At 32.7% G+C, this 19,125-nt stretch overlaps 2 protein-coding genes across 2 annotated transcripts; both read right to left on the reverse strand.

The window, feature by feature from the left end:
- Window positions 1–380: 380 nt before the first annotated feature.
- Window positions 381–10,852, reverse strand: LOC120330630 (uncharacterized protein C8orf34-like). The gene is made up of 15 exons (XM_039397506.2): window positions 10,745–10,852; window positions 10,208–10,300; window positions 10,064–10,139; window positions 9,217–9,345; window positions 8,467–8,594; window positions 7,189–7,291; window positions 6,429–6,537; window positions 5,644–5,782; window positions 5,066–5,148; window positions 4,176–4,284; window positions 3,519–3,634; window positions 2,915–3,045; window positions 2,311–2,468; window positions 1,832–1,874; window positions 381–1,118 (listed from the first exon to the last, which is right to left on the reverse strand). Exons 1-15 carry the CDS (start codon window positions 10,808–10,810, stop codon window positions 1,087–1,089), a joined length of 1,515 nt encoding a protein of 504 aa, XP_039253440.2. The 5' UTR covers window positions 10,811–10,852; the 3' UTR covers window positions 381–1,086.
- On the reverse strand, window positions 10,852–17,513 carry LOC120330628 (kinesin-like protein KIF6). The gene has a single exon (XM_039397504.2). The coding sequence runs from the start codon at window positions 15,643–15,645 to the stop codon at window positions 13,105–13,107; it is 2,541 nt and encodes an 846-aa protein (XP_039253438.1). The 5' UTR covers window positions 15,646–17,513; the 3' UTR covers window positions 10,852–13,104.
- Window positions 17,514–19,125: the final 1,612 nt, after the last annotated feature.

The raw sequence follows: 19,125 nt of genomic DNA on the forward strand, positions 1-19,125 counted from the left end.
AGAAAGAATAGGTAAATAGTCTTGCATAAACCCAACTGATAGATGTTAGGGAGAGTTAGAAATTTTTAGAAGCAAATCAGTTGAGAGTGTTGGTGAACAACTCTCCACCTTTGCATATGCTAAAACTTTAGCAGTGGATGCTTTAGCAGTTTAGATAATATTATTCAAAGATAATTACCGTGGATTGTAGGGACAGTACTTTGGCATCTACATGGTTAAAGGAATACATATTAAGATTGGCCAATAGCACTTGGATGGGAATAACCAACAAGCAGTCGGCTTGGGGATCCAATTATTGTAATATTTTCCTTTGGCCGAAGGAAAAGTCAGAATCTATTACAATTGTGAAATAATATTATGCCATAATAAAAAATATATATAAAGAAACTCGTATTTCAAAAAATTAAGTTTTATTCAAGATATCATTGGCCAACTTCTTCTGAGATAACAAGATACACATGATCGAACAGCAATTAACCGCATTTCAGCAAATTGTAACAAAATATGGCATTTACTGAATGTACGTAACCCTGACAATAGGATCAAAGAAAATTCTTTTTATACTTTATTATTACCCAAGTTTTTATTTCAATATTACAATTGATCACCTGAATCTACTTCAGAGTCTATCCAAAGAGACAACCATGCATAAAGATATTTATTAATAATCATAATTTTATTTATATGAATATGAAGTATAAATTGTAAATAATGAATTAAGGCTGTTTATATACGAAGCACTAGTGATTTAGTAAGCTTTATTAAACGATAAAAAATACACCAAAGTTTAATAGCACCATAATACAAAATATAAAAATATCAAAATTGATAATATGAAATAGATAGAAATCATGGACGGATTGTGAAATATCAAAAGGCAATAAAAATTTTGTGCAATAGAATAAAAATCCGAAACATTTTAAAATGGTTCAAATCATGTTTCCAAATTAGGTCACGGATTCCAATGATCTGTTTGAGCTCTTTTTGTGCATCATGCCTATTTATGTTTGATTTGCTACCATCACTACCAACACATTGCATCTTTTTCCACTGGAACATTCTGTTTTTCTCATTTTTGGATAAATATCAATGATTTTTTGGTTTGGTGTCAGGTACATCTGAGAACAAGAAATATTCAATGATGTAATATTAAAAAAATCACTACTAGTAACTCAGTAAGTACACACTCTAAATCTGAAACATATACAACATTTGATGAAATAAAATACATCAAATTCCTTAATCAACAGTTAAATGTGTGAACCAGTAGTTTTCAGCAGATGTTCCGCGGAACTTTAGGGTTCCGTCAGTCCAGGCCGGGGGTTCCGCAGGTTTACATGGAAATCCGAGAGTCTGTGTTATCATATGTATATTGTTTAAATATAATCAAAATACATGTGGTGTGTTTCAGAAGTGTTCAAGTCAAATTTATCATAAAAACATATTCTTGGAGTGGTCAATTTATTTTTAGTTTCTTCCATATGACATTTTTCATATTTTTTTGATCGGCATATTTTATGATAACAAATATAATCAATTGTACAGGGGTTCCATAACCCGTTGGAATGTTTCTTGGGGTTCCGCCCTGCCAAAACAGTTGAAAACCATTGGTGTTAACAATAGATCAATGAGCAAAGCATGTTATTCTGTTAATAAAAGGCTAGAAATCTAATGTCAAGCCCTATAAATCCAGCTATCAAGCCCAACACTTTATCCAGGCTGTCAGGTTATGATTTACCGAAAAGATGCTTGCTGTTTCAAATATTTGTAGATGCGAAGCCTTATTCAGAGCGACGATGTCTAAACATAATAAATATATCGAATACCATACCATCTGCAGGATCAGATTTTTTCTTCTTTTTCTTATCTTTATTCTAAAAAAGACAAATTAATATATGTATTGTTCAATATACATTGCTTCTTTATGGTGTAATCAATTTTGAAATGATCAGATCAAACTGAAATTTGCGTACCTCTCATTCATAGAATTCTATGAGTCTGTATAGAGCCTTGTTTAGAGTGAAAAATATAAATAAATACATTGGATAAAAAAATCTCAAAGTTGCTTGAAGTAAACACAAGCACAACAAAACAGTACTTGGCTACAAAACAGTTTTTTGTGAAAAAAAAATTATGAAAGCATGTATGATAGTATGGTTTAAGCATGATAAATATGACACAGAAAAAAATAGGAAAAAAATACAAAAGGCCATGCATAACTTAATATGGAAACAGTGTCCTTCAACAAGAAAACGCAAAAGCAAAATGGTGTGTATAAATAATACAATTGATAATATTAAACTAGCTTACTTTCACACCCTCACTAGTTTTCTTGGGTGCATCTGATAAGTTCGATGCTTGTGATAATCTCCGACTTGCCTTTCCTATTTCACTTCCTTTTGGGGTCGTTGGTCGACTACGAGGTGATTTGGTTGATTTAGGATCCATTACTCTGTATGTTTCACGTCCTTTATGATAAATAATCACATTAACAATAATAATCGATGAAAGCCAAATTCGACTTCTCTACGACAGTAGCTTGAAGTGGTTGCACCTTCAAATCTAGCTCACTACAATTTTCTAAAATGGAATCAGGTCTGAAATAGCTATTCCAATGCCTGCCAAAAATTAAAACACATCATTGTTCAGGTGCATTGCTTGGCGAAAATGCTAATAATAATATGAAAATATTCAAATATAGGTTTTGTCAACCATATGATATGTTAAATATGACTAAATAGAATTTCAAACAAATCAAGATACTGCTTTAAATGAATGATCTTTCACAAGAATACGTTCATGTTTCCGGCGAACAAAAAAAATTCTGAATTTTGAAAAGCAAATTGATTCTAAAATTTACTATTTAAAACTAACTGAAAAAGTAAGACCCAATACTACATAAAAGGAAACAAACCATTGCTATGTTCTCCATTCATTTCAACATTAGAATGAGATCTGGAAGGAGCTGTACGGGGACGACTTGTTTCTGATGATTTTCGCTTTTGCTTTTCGGGTTTTGGCTCAACTTGCTTTTCAGCAGCGGGTCTAAAAATTCCAAGGGAACAATTCAGTATTTCCATTCATTTATTAAAATGTCTTAATAGATATGGCTTGTTAGAAGATCTTCCAGCGTCCTTTGCCCTTGTTTTTAAGCTACATATTATCTTATTTTCATCAATGTGATAAACAAAATATAAATTAAAATGTTAAAAAACACAGGTGCATAGTTGACAATGTTTTCAAATTAAATTGTGCTATATTCATTCCTGTTATTCTTTCAACCCAGATATTGTTCACTGATTTTTAGTCAAACCTACAGTGAACACGTAACCAGATCGTCACATCGTCATTATTCTCAGTTTCAGGCTAATTGATTCGTTTGGTGCTCCTGTAGATGTGCACCACAATGGCACACAACCGGAACCCTAACCTGGTACACATACTATGTTCAGGTTGTGCGCCATCTTGGTGCAAATACTACCGGAGAGCCATTCATTTTATACATTCATATATTCTACCTTGAAACAAATGATTCTACATTAATATCAGATCTTCTCGCACTTTTAATTTGTGAAAGCACAGATTCTACATCTGATTCTGGAGCTTCCCACACTGGTTTACGTGGTCCAGTGACCTGCAAAATAAAATACCACTGATTTAAAGATTGATTGGCCATGACTAACTAATACAAGCGGTTCGGATTAAGCCATATTTAAAAAACAGACGAGTCGAGAGCGTATAAAATACTATTCCGAATATATTATAATAAGTTAATATTCAACAGAGGAATTTCTAACAGAGAAATAGTCGGAAATGTTTAGCAGAAAAATTGTAATCAATGAATATTATCTTTTTCCATGCGGAACATATATCCTGTATCTGCTTCAATGCTTATGTATATACATACATTAGGTATATTTTTTGCATCACCAGAAGTTAAATGAAATCTATTTTTTATTTAACCATGGGATGTCAAATGCTCAAAATAAGATTTTTCTTTCAGATAAAACTATTCCAAAATATTCCTACAATCAAGAAGTTAAGATATTAAATATAGACGATTTCAAAGATATTCAAAAATTGGATTCGTTATGGACATCTGTGCATCGAAATACTTATTATGCAAAACTACACATTTATGCGAATCATGTTATATTTACAAGTTCCAAGGTCACCTGTGAAGCACTTTCGAAGTCATCATCATCTTCATCAAATTTATTTTGTACATCACTTCCTTTATTGGTTTGATTTAAACCTTCCATACCTCCAAGTTCATCGAAAAATCTAAAACAGAAAGAAATTACAAGACAAATATTTTTCTTAAAATATATCATTTCAACTCAGTCAGTAGAAACATTGGAATTGGGGTTGATAATCACAAGAGGCCTGCTTGGGGTAGTAGATTTAACTAAAGATTTGTAAATATTAAAATCTTTGAAAAGTACCAGACTATACAAAACAAACTGGTAGGATGAAATAGGCTCGACGGTGTGGCGCATCGTACTAAGCGTTAGGAATACGCTCGCCACCATGTGATGTGACCTCTGATCACCCAACGTGGGTTCGCATGTTCAAATCCCATGCAGGATAGTTATGTGAGAGAGGATTGCTAGACTCCTCACAGTCGTAGGGTGGTCCATGTAACTGCTGGTCGGTTATGGCTTCCTCCATCAAGTCCATGCTTCCGAAAACAAATAACTGGCTAATTAATCCCATACCCTACATGGCATGATAACCAGATGGGGGGCCGTGGTTTGCCATATGATTAAGCTGTATTATGGGCTTTCCTCTCCCCCGAGATAAATATGTAAATTCTATCCTATCCTAGGATTTTTATATTTATTCGGGAGAGGTGATAAGACAGCGTAATCATTAATAGAATCACAGTCTGTCTGGTTGCCGTTCCATATTAAGGTATGGAAATAGTTCCAGATTCTAGTTTCAGATACATGGACTTGATGACCCAAAAAAATGAAATCAAACCAACTCTTTTACTGTTTTTACTCTTTTCAAAAAGTTTGATTACAAAATAGCTTTAAGCATTTCTCATTTGAAGTTGGCTTACTTTGACATGTTCAAAACAAACTCAATTTCATCTTTTGATTTTCGACCAGATCTTCCAACAACAACTCCAGTTTTAGGTGGATTCTAGAATTAGGAAAAATTTATTGCAAAAAGAGTTATAGAAAAACCGTAAAGTTTCTCATTTTGTTTATGTACATTGCACTACCATGAATCTCTGTAATTTAAGTAGCGTAACTGTACTCAGAGACCGGTTTCTTCTTCTTTTAAGTGAGTGTGTTTGCCCTTGCATTCAAAAAATTTTCTTGGAAAAAAAAATTAACTAGATGAAGTCACGTTCAAGCACAAAAATATCCATGATATACAAAACATTAACTTTTTTTTTTAATTTAAAATACCGATAGATTAACTTTCACTGTCGAATATGCACAAAATATACTGAAAGATCGAATTATGACAAATGATTATACATATCAAGCCCGGATCGGTAAGTCAATGAGACGACGAAGTCATTATACCAATACAAACCCCACCTAATGTAACTATGAGCCATGCTACTCTTCTAAATAATAACTAAGGACATGTTAATTCAAATAAATCAACATTTTCTTGATGGCATACCTTGACACCTTCACGAATTAATTCGTCAGCATCTTCTAATATTTCAAGAGCACCATCGTCAGTTTCATCACTATTTATAGTAACGGGTGATATTGATTTAGGTTTGGAAGATTTCGACTGCGATTCGTCGACCATTTTTCTAGAAAAATATTCTAATCAATTTTATACTACTAGATTGGATGCTTATAAGCATACTATTAAATGCTTAAACAAAATAATGCAAAAGATTTCAAGTTGAAATATTATTGAATTATTCACTATAATTAAAGAGGAATGTATGTGAATGTACATATTAAATATTTCCTTGCTGTTTAATCATTACATATATTGATAGATAATATTAAAATATATAAAATTGAAATGAATGACGTTTAAGATTAGTTTGTAACTCGATTCATATTAGCACAAATGCGAAGAAATAAAGATTGGCTATAAAAAGTCAGATTAGCAGCTTTGACTACAAACAATACCAGGGGCGTAGCTAGAATTTTTGAAAGGGGGGGGGACAGCTTTTAAAACGGGCACCGTGATTACACTACAATTTTTTTTTAATCCATGGCTGATGCGTTTACAGCCTAAATATAACTGAATAACCTGATGCTGATGAAAACAATCGGCATTTTAACAAAATGAAATCGCATACGTTATTAACGACTTTTTCGGTCTTCCGAAGTTTTCAAAGTGGGTTCACCCCGCATGGCTAATTCCCTGAGCAATACTACAATATTATGCTATGAACTGCAAGTCCTTCGTCTCTGTTCAATTCCAATCTTACAGAAACCTACTTCAACTCTTCTAATCTTTTCCTTTTTGCCTCCTTAGCTGACATTTTGGCCGATTTTTTTGATGTTGATACATTGTCACTTTTTTTGTTTTCTTCAGTTTTATATTTACCTTGAAAATATACCATAGCCGACTGTGAGTAAACACTACCAGTGTGGAATCAGAAAATTTGATTTGAAAAAATTGTATTTCCCAAATATGCGGAATTAAAAAAAACTTGTTAAAGACACGTGTGGGTTGAAGATTTTGCTTCCAAATGAGGAGATTCTAACCCGCTGAATATACTAGCCCACTACCTGGATGTTGAGAGCCTTGTTCGAAGAATTACATTTCAATATCGAAAGATGTTTCATGCAAACAGTTTATATGAATCAAATATATTTAGTGCATCATGTTGTATGCAAATCAAAATAGGGAAAACGTGGTCTGGCTTCAAATCCCCATTAGCCTAGTAAAGGGCCCATTCTGAAGGTATATTAAATCCCCGATCATAACTGAAAAAATTGCAGCAGCTTCATGCAACTGACTGCTTGCTTTGAGCCATATTCAAAACCAATATGAGAGAAGGACAATCAAATTTAAAATCGTATAAAATAAATTCCACAACCCTGGATGTTAACATAATTCAAATAATTTTTTGTCCCTATTTGCTTGCCAGGGCATTAAATTAAAATCATTATCTTTAGATTAACAATAAGTAGAATCAACCTGAACGAAATACAAGAAAGAATGTAAATCATATTATTTTTTTTAAAACCATACCTGATAAAGAAAGTTCTGATTCGATATCTTCCTCGTCAGTTTTTACTTTCACTTGATGTTCACCAACAACTTTAGGTTTGGCATAAACAAGTCCTAGATCAATCTAAACAATGATATTTTTCAAAATCGCGAAAAAGTATTTAGAACAAGGGTTCCTAACCTGGGGTTCGCGAACCTCCATGGGTTCACAGGAAGATTTTCAGGGGTACTTGGAAATGGCAGATGAGTTTTCATGTGCTGCTATTTTTTAATATTCTATCTATACTACTAGAGGAAAATGCCTGCCGATTGAAATTCAGCAAAGATTTTCCCTGATTTTGCATTGCTGTGATGCAACAATGTGAAATCCACGGCTTTGTAGCCAAACTGTAAAACCTCAATAATGTGCTGCAAGCATTGCGAAATGAGATATGCTAATTGAAACTTGAGAATTCATTAGTAAATTAGTAGTAATTAGAGGACAAGAGCAATAACATTCTTTAACACGAAGTTTTAATTTAGTTACAGCAGTTGGTCAATAAATTGTTGTTGCAGCAAATTGTTAGTCAATATATAACAACATTGTGTGGTGTCTGATTACTGGAGGTTCGGGTTGATTGTTTCATGACTCGGGGGTACTTAACAGGAAAATGGTTGAGAACCCCTGCTTTAGAACTCGATAATTTTTTATTACGAATAAGGGACAAATAAGATTTTTCCATATAAAATCCAGGAAAGCGAAAAGATGAAAAAGTGCTTAAAACTTTATGGAAACAAAACCTGTCATATCATTACTAGTTCAAGGTTCCATAGGAATTGTTAACCATTATCATTCCTGATGTGTGGACTTTGATGGTAAGAGAAGCCATAACTGAATGGTGGTTACATAATCTACTAACTCTACTAACTGTGATAGCAAGACGCCAAACATTTCTTTCACTTATAAATCATTATTCTAAATGGCCTCAAAACCCATCTGCAAGCCATCACAGAATAATAGGATTTTAAATGTGAAAATTAGTCATTAATAACAGGAATTGTGGCCATTGGTAGCTTGAGATAATAGCTGGACAAAACAGTACCGGTACTTGAAACCGAGATTTCTAACATGAGATAGCATTAAGTGCCTTGAAATGTAACAACTTCGAAATAATGAGTATATGAGTATATATATAAATTATTTTAAATCAACATTAAAAACTCATTCGATTAGAATGATAGCATACGATTTTTCATCTTTGATTTATCTCAAATATGGCCGTACAAAACATCAATGTAAACTATGATGAATGAACATACTTGATCATCGCCACCATCTATTACATCATCTATTTTATCTCCTGAAGATATTTTCGTTTTTTGATTCCATTCTGGCTTTTCATTTTTTGTTGATTTGGTTACTGGTGTAGTTTGATTCAATTTGGAACCTAAAAACAATTTGAAGTTGAAAGTACATAAATCAGATTATAGCTAGCAGTAGCACCATTTTTTACTTGTTGAATAGAAGTATAAATTTTCTTGTCTTGCCTTGCAAAAATTATCACATACTCCAGATTTCTTTTGATACTATATAAAGTTTTAATCACATAAATTATAGAATGTGTAATGAAAATAAACTCAAATTCCATAGTCAAATCTTTTATGAAATAATAGCACGAAAATGTGCAATAATTTTTATAACTTCAGCAGTCTATATTCTTTAAAAAATCCATGTCAAAAATAAAAATATTATATTTGATTATAAACAGGGTGAGGTGAAAAAACCTCCCGTATTTTAAATTTTTTATGAATTAATTAAGAAATGAAATACAGTTTTTTTGCCCCATTTCCCCACCATGTATATAATATTTATTTAGTTATAATGACATATTCGAAATATGAAAAATGAGACTGCTTATACCAAGTATTATAATATTATAAATGTGAAAGAATAATTAGACGATTAGGAGCTAAATTCACTAACATTTATTTTAAACTTGGCCTTCTTGTAAATATCAACTATAATATATGCCAAATATTGTAAATAAAATAAAGAAAACCTAGAAATACCTGATTTTGATTTAGCGGGAGATTTCTTTGAATGTGTTTGCCAAGGTTTGTCATACTTTCTGACCTCAGGTGATGTTGAATGTTGTGATGTTTTATCTCTGGGAGAAGTTGGTTTCATTTGTGCAGGTGCTATTAGTCGAAGATTTCAAATTGAGAAAATTTGAAAAATTGAGAAAAAATATCAGTGTTTGGAACAATGAGACATTTGAAATAATTAAAAATGTATGATAAATGATAGATAATATGCTTTAGGTCAGTGGTTCCCAAACTTCTTGGTATTGCTGACGCCCTGAAAAATGATCAAGATGTGACTTCCTGTGAAAAACGTTTTTGATACCTTTTAATAAAAAACCTTCTTTGCAATGAGTTTCATAAAAATTATGCCTGAAGGGAACTGCCGGGGTGTCAATATTGAGTCATTCGAATAAACGCGTAGACGAAGTGCTGAACGACGCTCAACATGCCCATGTTCATGAAAGGATTAGAAATGAATGATATGCATGGCTCGAGCTGACCGACTCTGTGTTTGTGATGTCATAATTGGAACAGCATTAAATGACCCGTGACGTTAGTGAGATCACTAATACCTAGATAAAATTGATCGTTACAATAATAAATATATTGTCATCTCCAGTTCAAGTGTGATTCAAACGAGAATTCCGACTTTTCTACGCACCACAGGTACAATTCCACAAAAGAAAAAAAGTTTTGCGATGCCCTAGCAAAATTCAAACGACGCACTTTGGCGTCTCGGCGCCCACTTTGAGAACCACAGCTTTAAGTAATCAAATGATTAGCTATCACCTTACAAATCTAAAAGTAGGCCTAAATAATTTAAGATACTAACCTGTGGCCCACAGCATTGCATTACTGCTGATTTCTACTTTGTTTTCTTTAGTTGTAGTGCTGTCATCCCGTACAATCTGAAGAAAAGTTCTTTTAAATAAAAATAATAACAAGATTTAGAAAGAATGTAAGAACTATTTCTTACGTGCTTTATTTTTTTTTCTTTATTTTGCAATAAATTTGCCAAATAATGTATTGGACTCGCTGGCAGATCTTTGATTAACTTTCCCATCATTTCCTAAAAAAGAGAAAAGACATTATTGTCATAACATAAATAATTGGTTTAAATCCCAGAGAGATAATTGTGTGTCTCCAAGTCTATTCATCTAACAACCAGTTAGCTACTCCCTACCTGAGCTGGACCAGAAACTAGGCAATATCTCTTTCATACATAAATTAGGATGGAATTGCATAGCTGATTTGGAGAAGAGGAAATGGAATATCTATCCATAGGGTTTTTCTAACAGAAAAATTAAAGAAAACAATTGTATGTGTATTACGGTAATCGTAATCATGAATTTGCTTTTATTCACAAGACAAATAATTTAAATAAAAAAATGTGGTGAAAAAATGATATTCAAAAAATTGTTCCGAAAGTTGAAGCAAAATCTACCATATTTACAGCAAAACTGATTTTGAACAAATCTAAGAATATTAAAAAAAATAGCAATAAATGTCAAACCTCAAAAAGTTCACTAATCTTGTTTTGCCGCAGATAATTTTGAATTCTTGTTTTAGATGAAGACATCTTACTTATAATTATTCACTACATATAGGCTACACAAAAAACTATAAAAAAAAGCAAAAATATTAAGAATCAAAATGGTATAATATATATTCAATTGAAAAATATAATCCATGTGAATTGAAACAAATTATTAGCGAATAAAAGTTGATGAACAGTTCAAAGATAATGCTCATTCACGAGTATAGGAAATTGAAGAATATGAAATACAGAGACAAGCTTGCGTTTTTAATAATATAGATTTCTGGAACACAACAAATTCATATTATGTATAATGTTGGGAACATCCAGAGCAGGTCTCCCACTTTTAGAATTTGTCGAGTCTTGCGCTCCACCTCAAAAATAAGTATCTAAAAAAAGCTACAAACAACAGATAGTACGGCAAAAGTATGTTCTATTCAAAAAACATGTGGATGGAACATAAATATCCAAAATGAAGAAATGTAAATATCTAAAACAACGCGGGCAAGATCAAATCTAACAAATATTTTCACACTGATGTGGTTCTCAAACAGTGGGGCGTAGACAATTTTTTGAGGGGGCGTGGAGCTAATTAAAAATGAAAATATTTGTTAGATTTGATCTTGCCCGCGTTTTGCATTGTTGAAATATACAATTCATTTATCAGTATTAACAGTGATGTTCAATTCAAAAATCTACTTCTTTGACAGGTTTATACAATGTTGATTATGATTTTGCTTTTTCAATAGACAAGGAATGCAAACACCACATTTATAAAACTTTCGACTTACTGTTCATTAGTAACACACATAAAGCTTTAAAAATCAGAATCAACCGCTGCCTTTTCAATTTCATAACAACAAAACGAGAAGTGTAAAAAAATTAAAATTTGAATAATAGTACCCAAGGAACACTTTATAATACAGAAATTCTTTTTTTCATTACTCACAAAAAGATGCAATGACTATTTTAAAATAAATACTTATGAAGAACTATAAATATTGTTAGTTTAAATATAGTTTAAAATCTACTTTCCAAGTATTATTAAAAATGTTTAAAAAACCTTGTTTTGAAAAATTCAACATTAAAGATATTTAAAAAGGCTTTTCCTTTAGAATATAGATATTCAAAATTATTGGTTATTCGTAAAATTGATTATTGTTTCAACGAAATCATGAGTTACGTCAAATTTTGAAATTTGATATGAAGCTTTTAAGAAATTGGCGTAATTACAAGTTAAAAAATATGTAAAAATAACATAATCTCTTTCCACAAAATATCAAGTATATTTATGAGCTTTCGGTAGATCATATTCGCTGTTTAATCAAGCCATATCTTGTTTTATCTGAAGAAGTTAGACTATGATCTAACGAAAGCTCATAAATATACTTGATATTTTGTGGAAAGAGATTATGTTATTCCTATTTATCTTTATAATACTATCTCTGTCACGCATCCATGTGGCAACAGCCACATACGGATCCGGAATAGAAAGTGAACAAGGGAAAAGGACCTGCAGTTCAATACACAATATTCCACAATTCAATATTCCAAATTTCATCTTAAAATTATTTTAGATATTTTATCTTAAATTCACAAAACTATGATTTATGAAGATTCAGTTGTACATAAAAATCAGTTTTATTTAACAGATATCCATTTTATTTCCCTAAATTTCAAATTCAATTAGGTTCCTTTCTTTTGAACATCTACTGTAGATTTTGAATTATGTAGAATTTATGCTAATCACTCAATAATGAAGGAGAATAATCAATGAGCAAAGTTACGAATCTAGTCTGAAACTACAAAAACTACTGAAAATCCAAAATTGATTGTGGTGCGTAACACACCAGCAAGTATGATCATGCTCGCACATGAGACAACTTTACCCCAACAAAATCTTGAAGAAGAAAACATATTTTACAGTGAACAGGTATCATAAACACAGGGTTGTTTAAATTTGCCATATTCATATTAAAATTACCATATTTTACGAACCATAAGGTGCAACATTAAAAAATTGCTTAGATTGGGATTTTTTCCATACAAATAGCACATCTGGCTAGAAGACGCAACCGTTTTCAAGAAGTATCGGATTACGGAACAAAATTCATTGAACAAAAAAACTCTTTAGGATTATCGTATTTAATTTGAAGAAAACATAAAGTGGTGGTTGGTTTATAAATCAATAGTACCAATACTGATTTTAGGTGTAGTTAATGAAGCATAATGCTTATAAGGCGCACAATCAATTTTTTGAAAAAAGGGGTTCGACAAGTGCCTTATGGTCCATTAATAGAGCAATTGAGCATGTGAAATTTTTATCATATGAAACATCAACTATATTGTCCATTTTTCTTCTGCATTAAACTTTCTCTGGCTTTAATGAAAGCCAAAATGTTAGCATCTGTATTACTATCACCAGTTGTCGGTATTTGTGACTCCTTCAAATGTCTTTGTGTCATATTAAAACCAGATCTCTGACTTTTTAAACTCAAACTTGAGTTATTTAAACTTTGATTTGTAGATTGTCTGCTCACTGAATCTGGCATAGGCAAGTTGAAACCGATTGGTGGAGACGGTTTTGCATATCCAGGCAAACCAACGTCACCAATAGGCGACACTCTTTGTAAAGGAGAGAGTGATGTGTTAGATAGAGAACGATTATTGAAATTTTGTTCAAATCTTTGAGGGGATTCAGGCGGAGTTCTCCAAGCTTCTGTGGTTTTGATAGGATTTTGTGGTTGTTCAATTCTGTTCAGTCGATGATGACTTGAACTAGATGGCCTTGATCGTCCACTAGGTGGCCGTTTCGTTTGTTGGTCCCACCAAACATCGAAATCTCTTTGAATTTGAACTCTAGTTCTATCTAACAAATGATGTAAATGATCAATTTCTGCTTTCATTGCTTTAAGTTTCATAAATGAGTTTTTGTATTTTAGTTTCGCTTCTTCAATTTGTTGTCTAACAAGTGCTTCTCTCTCATTTTCCTCAAACGAATCGTCTTTATCGTCGATATTACTACTCATGGTCATTTGAATAGCTCTCTTTTTCTTTCTTTGTTCCAGATCCGCTTTGAGATGATTAATTGCATTTCTAGCGTTATTCACTTCCATTCCAAGTATTTTTGCTTCTCCATATCTCTGTTTTAACCGTTCTTTTTGATCCATAATGGCATCGTTTTGTGAATAATTTTGTTTAAAAATTTCAAATGCTTCTTGGCGACCTGCAGACATATTAGGTTCTTTGACATGTGATTTTGAATTTATTAATTCTTTTTCGCTGTCTTTTTGATCAGATTCATAAGTTGAACTGTTGTATCCAGATGAGGTTTGTAATTCGGAATTAGTATTAGATCTTGGAATATTTTGTGCTTGTGCATCAAGAACTTTTTTTCTTTCTTTTTTTAACATATTGACTAAAATATTTATTTCAGTATCTCTTTGTTGTAATATTTCTTTCAATCTTTTGATTTCTAATGGACTGAGTTCTTGTTCATCATTATTAGATTGATGTTGACTCTGCGTATCCGGTCGAACATTCTCGTCACCATTTTCCTCGATGGCGGAAACTCCTTTTCTGTTCGCATACTTTTTCAACCTTCCATATGAATATTGAATCTTTCTCATATCACCACCGACATCGAGTGTTGCTTCTAAATCAGTATCGTTTAAATATGAAGCAATTAATTCATCTAAATACTGAATTTCTTCAGTTGTAAGTTGGTCACTTCGTTGTTCTCCTGTTGTTAAAGCCAACTCATCTTTCAACGACTGAATTTCTTTTTTCAATCTCAGTATCATAAGCTTGGGATCTAGTTCTTCATTCAATGTTGCTTCGTTTTTGATTAACGCAACACGTTGTGCGAATCGACATGTTGATATTGATTCATCTACGTTCTTTTTATCCACAGAAACAGTCGCAATCATAGTCGTCATGCAATTTCCACCGAGGCTATCACGAAGGACGGAAGTCATCATTGAATTGCGATATGGAATGTGCTGCCGATTTTTTTCCGATAATGAAATGATAACTTGCTCTAAAAAATGAAGTGAAAGATTGATATATTTAACTTCAGTGAGAAGTTGGCCTCCAACGTTCGTTTTAGCAACTCGTTCAGATCCTGCTAAATCAACGAGATGCAGTTTCGATCTTCGAATTGTAGCTGAGCCCGGTTCTCTACTTGTTATATGAATAGTGAAAATACAATGAGATCGCGTTGATGCTTGATTCATAGGAGTTTCAGCAATCATTCTATTTGTGTCACCTAAAAATAATAAATTCAAAGCGTCTTCAATATTTTGAGCTGGCAACATTGATAAGTTTTTGAGGTGAATATTTTGATCAGGATCTTCCATTAAAGCCACTTTAGGCAAATCTTCTAATTTTGCAGCTTCATGTCGGGGGTCAAGTAAATCATAACCATTTTCATTATAAATTTCTAGATAAGATACTTCCGTTGAATAAATATGGTTCTTATCTTGTTCAAATTTTTCAAAAAGATAAGATAAAGATCGGGGAATGATTCCTCTATCTGCAAATTTTTCAGCGCCCCCCGTTATTGTAAAAGTCTTTCCACTTCCTGTCTGCCCATAAGCAAATATTGTTCCATTATACCCAGCCAGTACATTATCAGCAACGTCCTTTGCTACATGTTCAAATACATCATCTTGTTTTGCCTGTTGATCAAATATTTTTTCGAATGCAAATTTATAATTTTCTCTTTTATTGTTGACAAATCCTTCCAACTGATCTCGCGGAATGACAAATTCAATTGATGATTTAGGAAGAGTCTCATCATCATCGATAGAAAATATTCCTGTTCGTGAACGAGTTGGCTTTACCCTGCAGAAGATCTTGATTGTCTGTTTCACCATTTTGTATTATAGACAGATTGTACATTTACTCCTTAAATAAAATATGAGGAAATAAAAATGTGGAAAATAATTGAGATATTCTCCACATCCAACATTTTTAAAATCTAATAAATATATAGGCTACCAGTATGCTTTTCTTTTTTACATTCTATCATCAGTATAAAAAAGCCTAATATTGCCAGATACTTATATTTACTTGACTAAAACATTTCACTGAAAACTATACCATATATCAAAGTATATAATAGCAGAAAAGTTTAAAGTCAATCTAGCACTCAAATATTTTCTAGTTTCGTAGAAGTTGGCTATGAAATGCTCGTACTATCACATCAATGATTACTCTCCTTCAGCCAACCCTTCGAAAAAGAAATATGTGCAAGAGAATTGCTAAAACCCTCACATTCACTCTTATTATGGACAAAATCCCAATTTTTCAATACGGAGAAGAATAACAAACGAGAATATTGGACAACTGCTTGCTGTCATTAGCAGTTTCCGTAAGCTCTGATAAGTAACAGTTTCCTCAACCTTGAGTCCATTCATTTGAAACGAAAACCTCCCACACATGACATTGTCTACAGTAAACCGGATCTGAGACGTCTTTTTACTCAGAATGAAGATGAAAATGACATCTTATCTTTAACGCTCGATCAAGCGCATACAGGTCACAGGTTCATGACATATTCTAAACCAATAGGGACTTATCTCTAGGCTAGAAAAAAATTTCGGCCAGTTTTGTATTCAAATTAAACAATGGAAGGTAGAATTTGAATCATATGGAATACTATTACATTGTTCTGTTGTTTTATCTGTTGAGAAACTTGTTACTCAATTCATTACTTGGCATATTAGAAAAATGAAGTTAGTTTTTGAAATTGAAGACATGTTGCAGGGTTGGGAGGTAGTCACAAAATGAGTTTGAATTTTGTAAACACGTAACAACAAAGTATTAACGTCAAGAACTAGCATGTCCTTGAATATGTTTCATTTGGGTCCAATGGCTAACTCATCGACTGTGCTATTGAATTTGTTTTGAATCAGTGAATTCTGTATTACTTTTGATGTTTCAGCATACAGGCATGGAATAAATTATATACCGGTACTGTATATAATAAACTAAATTTGTTCATTTTCTGGTTTATTTAATTTAGGAATAAATGCTCCGCTAAGACCTTGCTCGGAGAGGATTTTAATTCAAAAAACGATCATTCAAATTGTCGCGGTGGGCAAACACGTGTATCTTCTTCTTGCATCTTTTTAACCTAAATCAAAGTAGCGTACGTTTGCTTCTCTTTCCTTCACAGCAATTAGTTCATCCCAAAAAATAGGAACTGGATGCACCGTTATTCTGGTAAATGTGAAGGTAAAATACACTTTTCCACTTATTCTTGCTTGATTCGATGCGTTGTTTACAAACGTTGCTCCTGGTTAGTATCGTTCCAGCTCATTTGTTGTCAAACCAGCCATGCATTGACGGATTTTTACTTTTTCCCTTGCTCTCCGTCTCCACCTTCTGTATACTGTCATTTTTCGTTCTCTGGGTACGCCAGTTTAGTGGAGAAGTTTGGAGCAGTTAATGCAGTTATGTTCGGTAGTACTGTTCAGTTTTCAACTTAAACTGCAATTAACTGTAATACAAAATATGCAGGATGTTTCCTAAAATATATTATTGAGACCAAATTTCCTTTTACTATCGATAGTTTATCTAAATATTAAAAAAAAATTATGATTGAAAAATCCCAGATTCAGAGATTGGATCTGGAATACAATTTGGCAAATATAGGATAATTGGAAGAGGGCCATACGAAAGTAATTGACTTTATCGCAATCCACCGGTACATATCCAACCTGGTAACTGATATCTGCTTTTCAACCATGCATTTCTTCATCTGTTTTGTACATTCTGACATTTGATAAATTATTAGGCTATTTATTTTTGGCATTTCTGACAACAAGCAATGTCAGAATGTGTCCCATACGTTTTTACTTGTTTATATTTATGCTATATACTGATATAGGAATCCAAAACCCAGAATTTACAGCATTTAAAAGCAGCTTTATATATATTTATTGCAGGGCTAATTCTGGCAATTTCTCAGCTACCATAATCGTATACGAACATTTGAATCATTAGGTTTTCATCAATCAGAGACGAAGGAGGTCGTTAAGATTCTATTACATTTAATTTTATCTACCAGAATTTTGCTGTTTTATTTCATGTGCAACACTTTTTTACTCCATGTACATATGTAAGTTGCCCACGAATCCCAGCAATTATTTGATTTTATCATTTTAAATTGAGTTATAAGCATTGCCAGATTCTGAATCGTGTCCATCTTTTTTGATGCACGTATTATTCTTATTTTATTTTTTTGTTGGGTGAGCGCATACTTGTACATTTTCTGACTTTATTTCAAGTTATGCTCGCCTTCCAAGTATGAGGTATCTCTGTATCTGTTGTCTGTTTTACTTTTTGTGTTGTTCTGTTCTACGTCAGAGTGCCAAAATAAAATGATTGATTGATTGATAATACTAATACTGTAATACATGTAATAACGGTATTCCAAGACCTGATAGATGTCAATATCTGAATATAAACTACTGATATCAGGATATAGGGCCTAGCTGCATCATTTTGTTTTTATTGAGCTGTTGTTTTCTTTGAGTACTTGCCTACACTTTTGCATTTCGCTACCGAGTTATTACAGTATTAAAGTTTATACAACCCATGACCCAATTGTTATATACTGTATGTTACAGGTCAAAATGATATAATTCTGTAATTACGGTATGTTTGCATTATTTTAGTTATTGTCGTATGGTAAGTTCCTAACCCTGATACTGGCACTAGTTGTTTAAAACCAGTTTGTGAAGAGGTGAAATCTGGAAATGACATGTGAAATACAGCATAATTAATCATGATTGTCACATTTTTTCCTCACCAACCTAATTATACCTTTGCTACAAAACCCGGTTTTGAACGAAGCTTCTCAGTGTGAATGCCTAGAATAAAATTTTGAACTAAAATGTAATCATTTTGGATCTAGTATGGTATAGTACCACAAGTAGCCTACTTCCGGTGGGCATGGCATAACAAATTTTGCATATATTATTCCTAACCCCCACATGAATATGTCATCCAAAAATTACATAACTTCGACGTCACAATCACGCCACAGAGCTTGCCAAAGTATAGCTATGATTACCAGAAACGACATTTCCGTTGCCGATAACGAACCCACTATCGCCAGTGATCTCTCTCATATCGGGAACGTTGCGACGAGGAAATGCGAGAATTGGCTTGTTCGATTTCAAGTCGCGCTTTTTGGACACCATCCGTACACTTTTGAGGGCTACTGGGACGTCGAAGTAATTTTTTGGTGACGTAGTCAGGTGGGTGTTAGGAATGACATATGCAAAAATTGTTGAGCCAGACCAACTAGAAGTACATGTGGTACTAAACTATTTCAGACCCATCAT

The sequence above is a fragment of the Styela clava genome, chromosome 6 (genome assembly GCF_964204865.1).
Source record: "Styela clava chromosome 6, kaStyClav1.hap1.2, whole genome shotgun sequence".
In the NCBI taxonomy this organism is placed as follows: Eukaryota; Metazoa; Chordata; class Ascidiacea; order Stolidobranchia; family Styelidae; genus Styela; species Styela clava.

Excerpts from the sequence above, each read along its gene's own strand:
- LOC120330630 (XM_039397506.2), bottom strand. The coding sequence starts at position 10,810 with ATGTCTTCATCTAAAACAAGAATTCAAAATTATCTGCGGCAAAACAAG. Across the intron at positions 10,301-10,744 it reads AGATTAGTGAACTTTTTGAG|GAAATGATGGGAAAGTTAAT; the intron begins GTTTGACATTTA and ends TCTCTTTTTTAG. Across the intron at positions 1,875-2,310 it reads AAACTAGTGAGGGTGTGAAA|AATAAAGATAAGAAAAAGAA; the intron begins GTAAGCTAGTTT and ends TGTCTTTTTTAG.
- LOC120330628 (XM_039397504.2), bottom strand. The coding sequence starts at position 15,645 with ATGGTGAAACAGACAATCAAGATCTTCTGCAGGGTAAAGCCAACTCGT.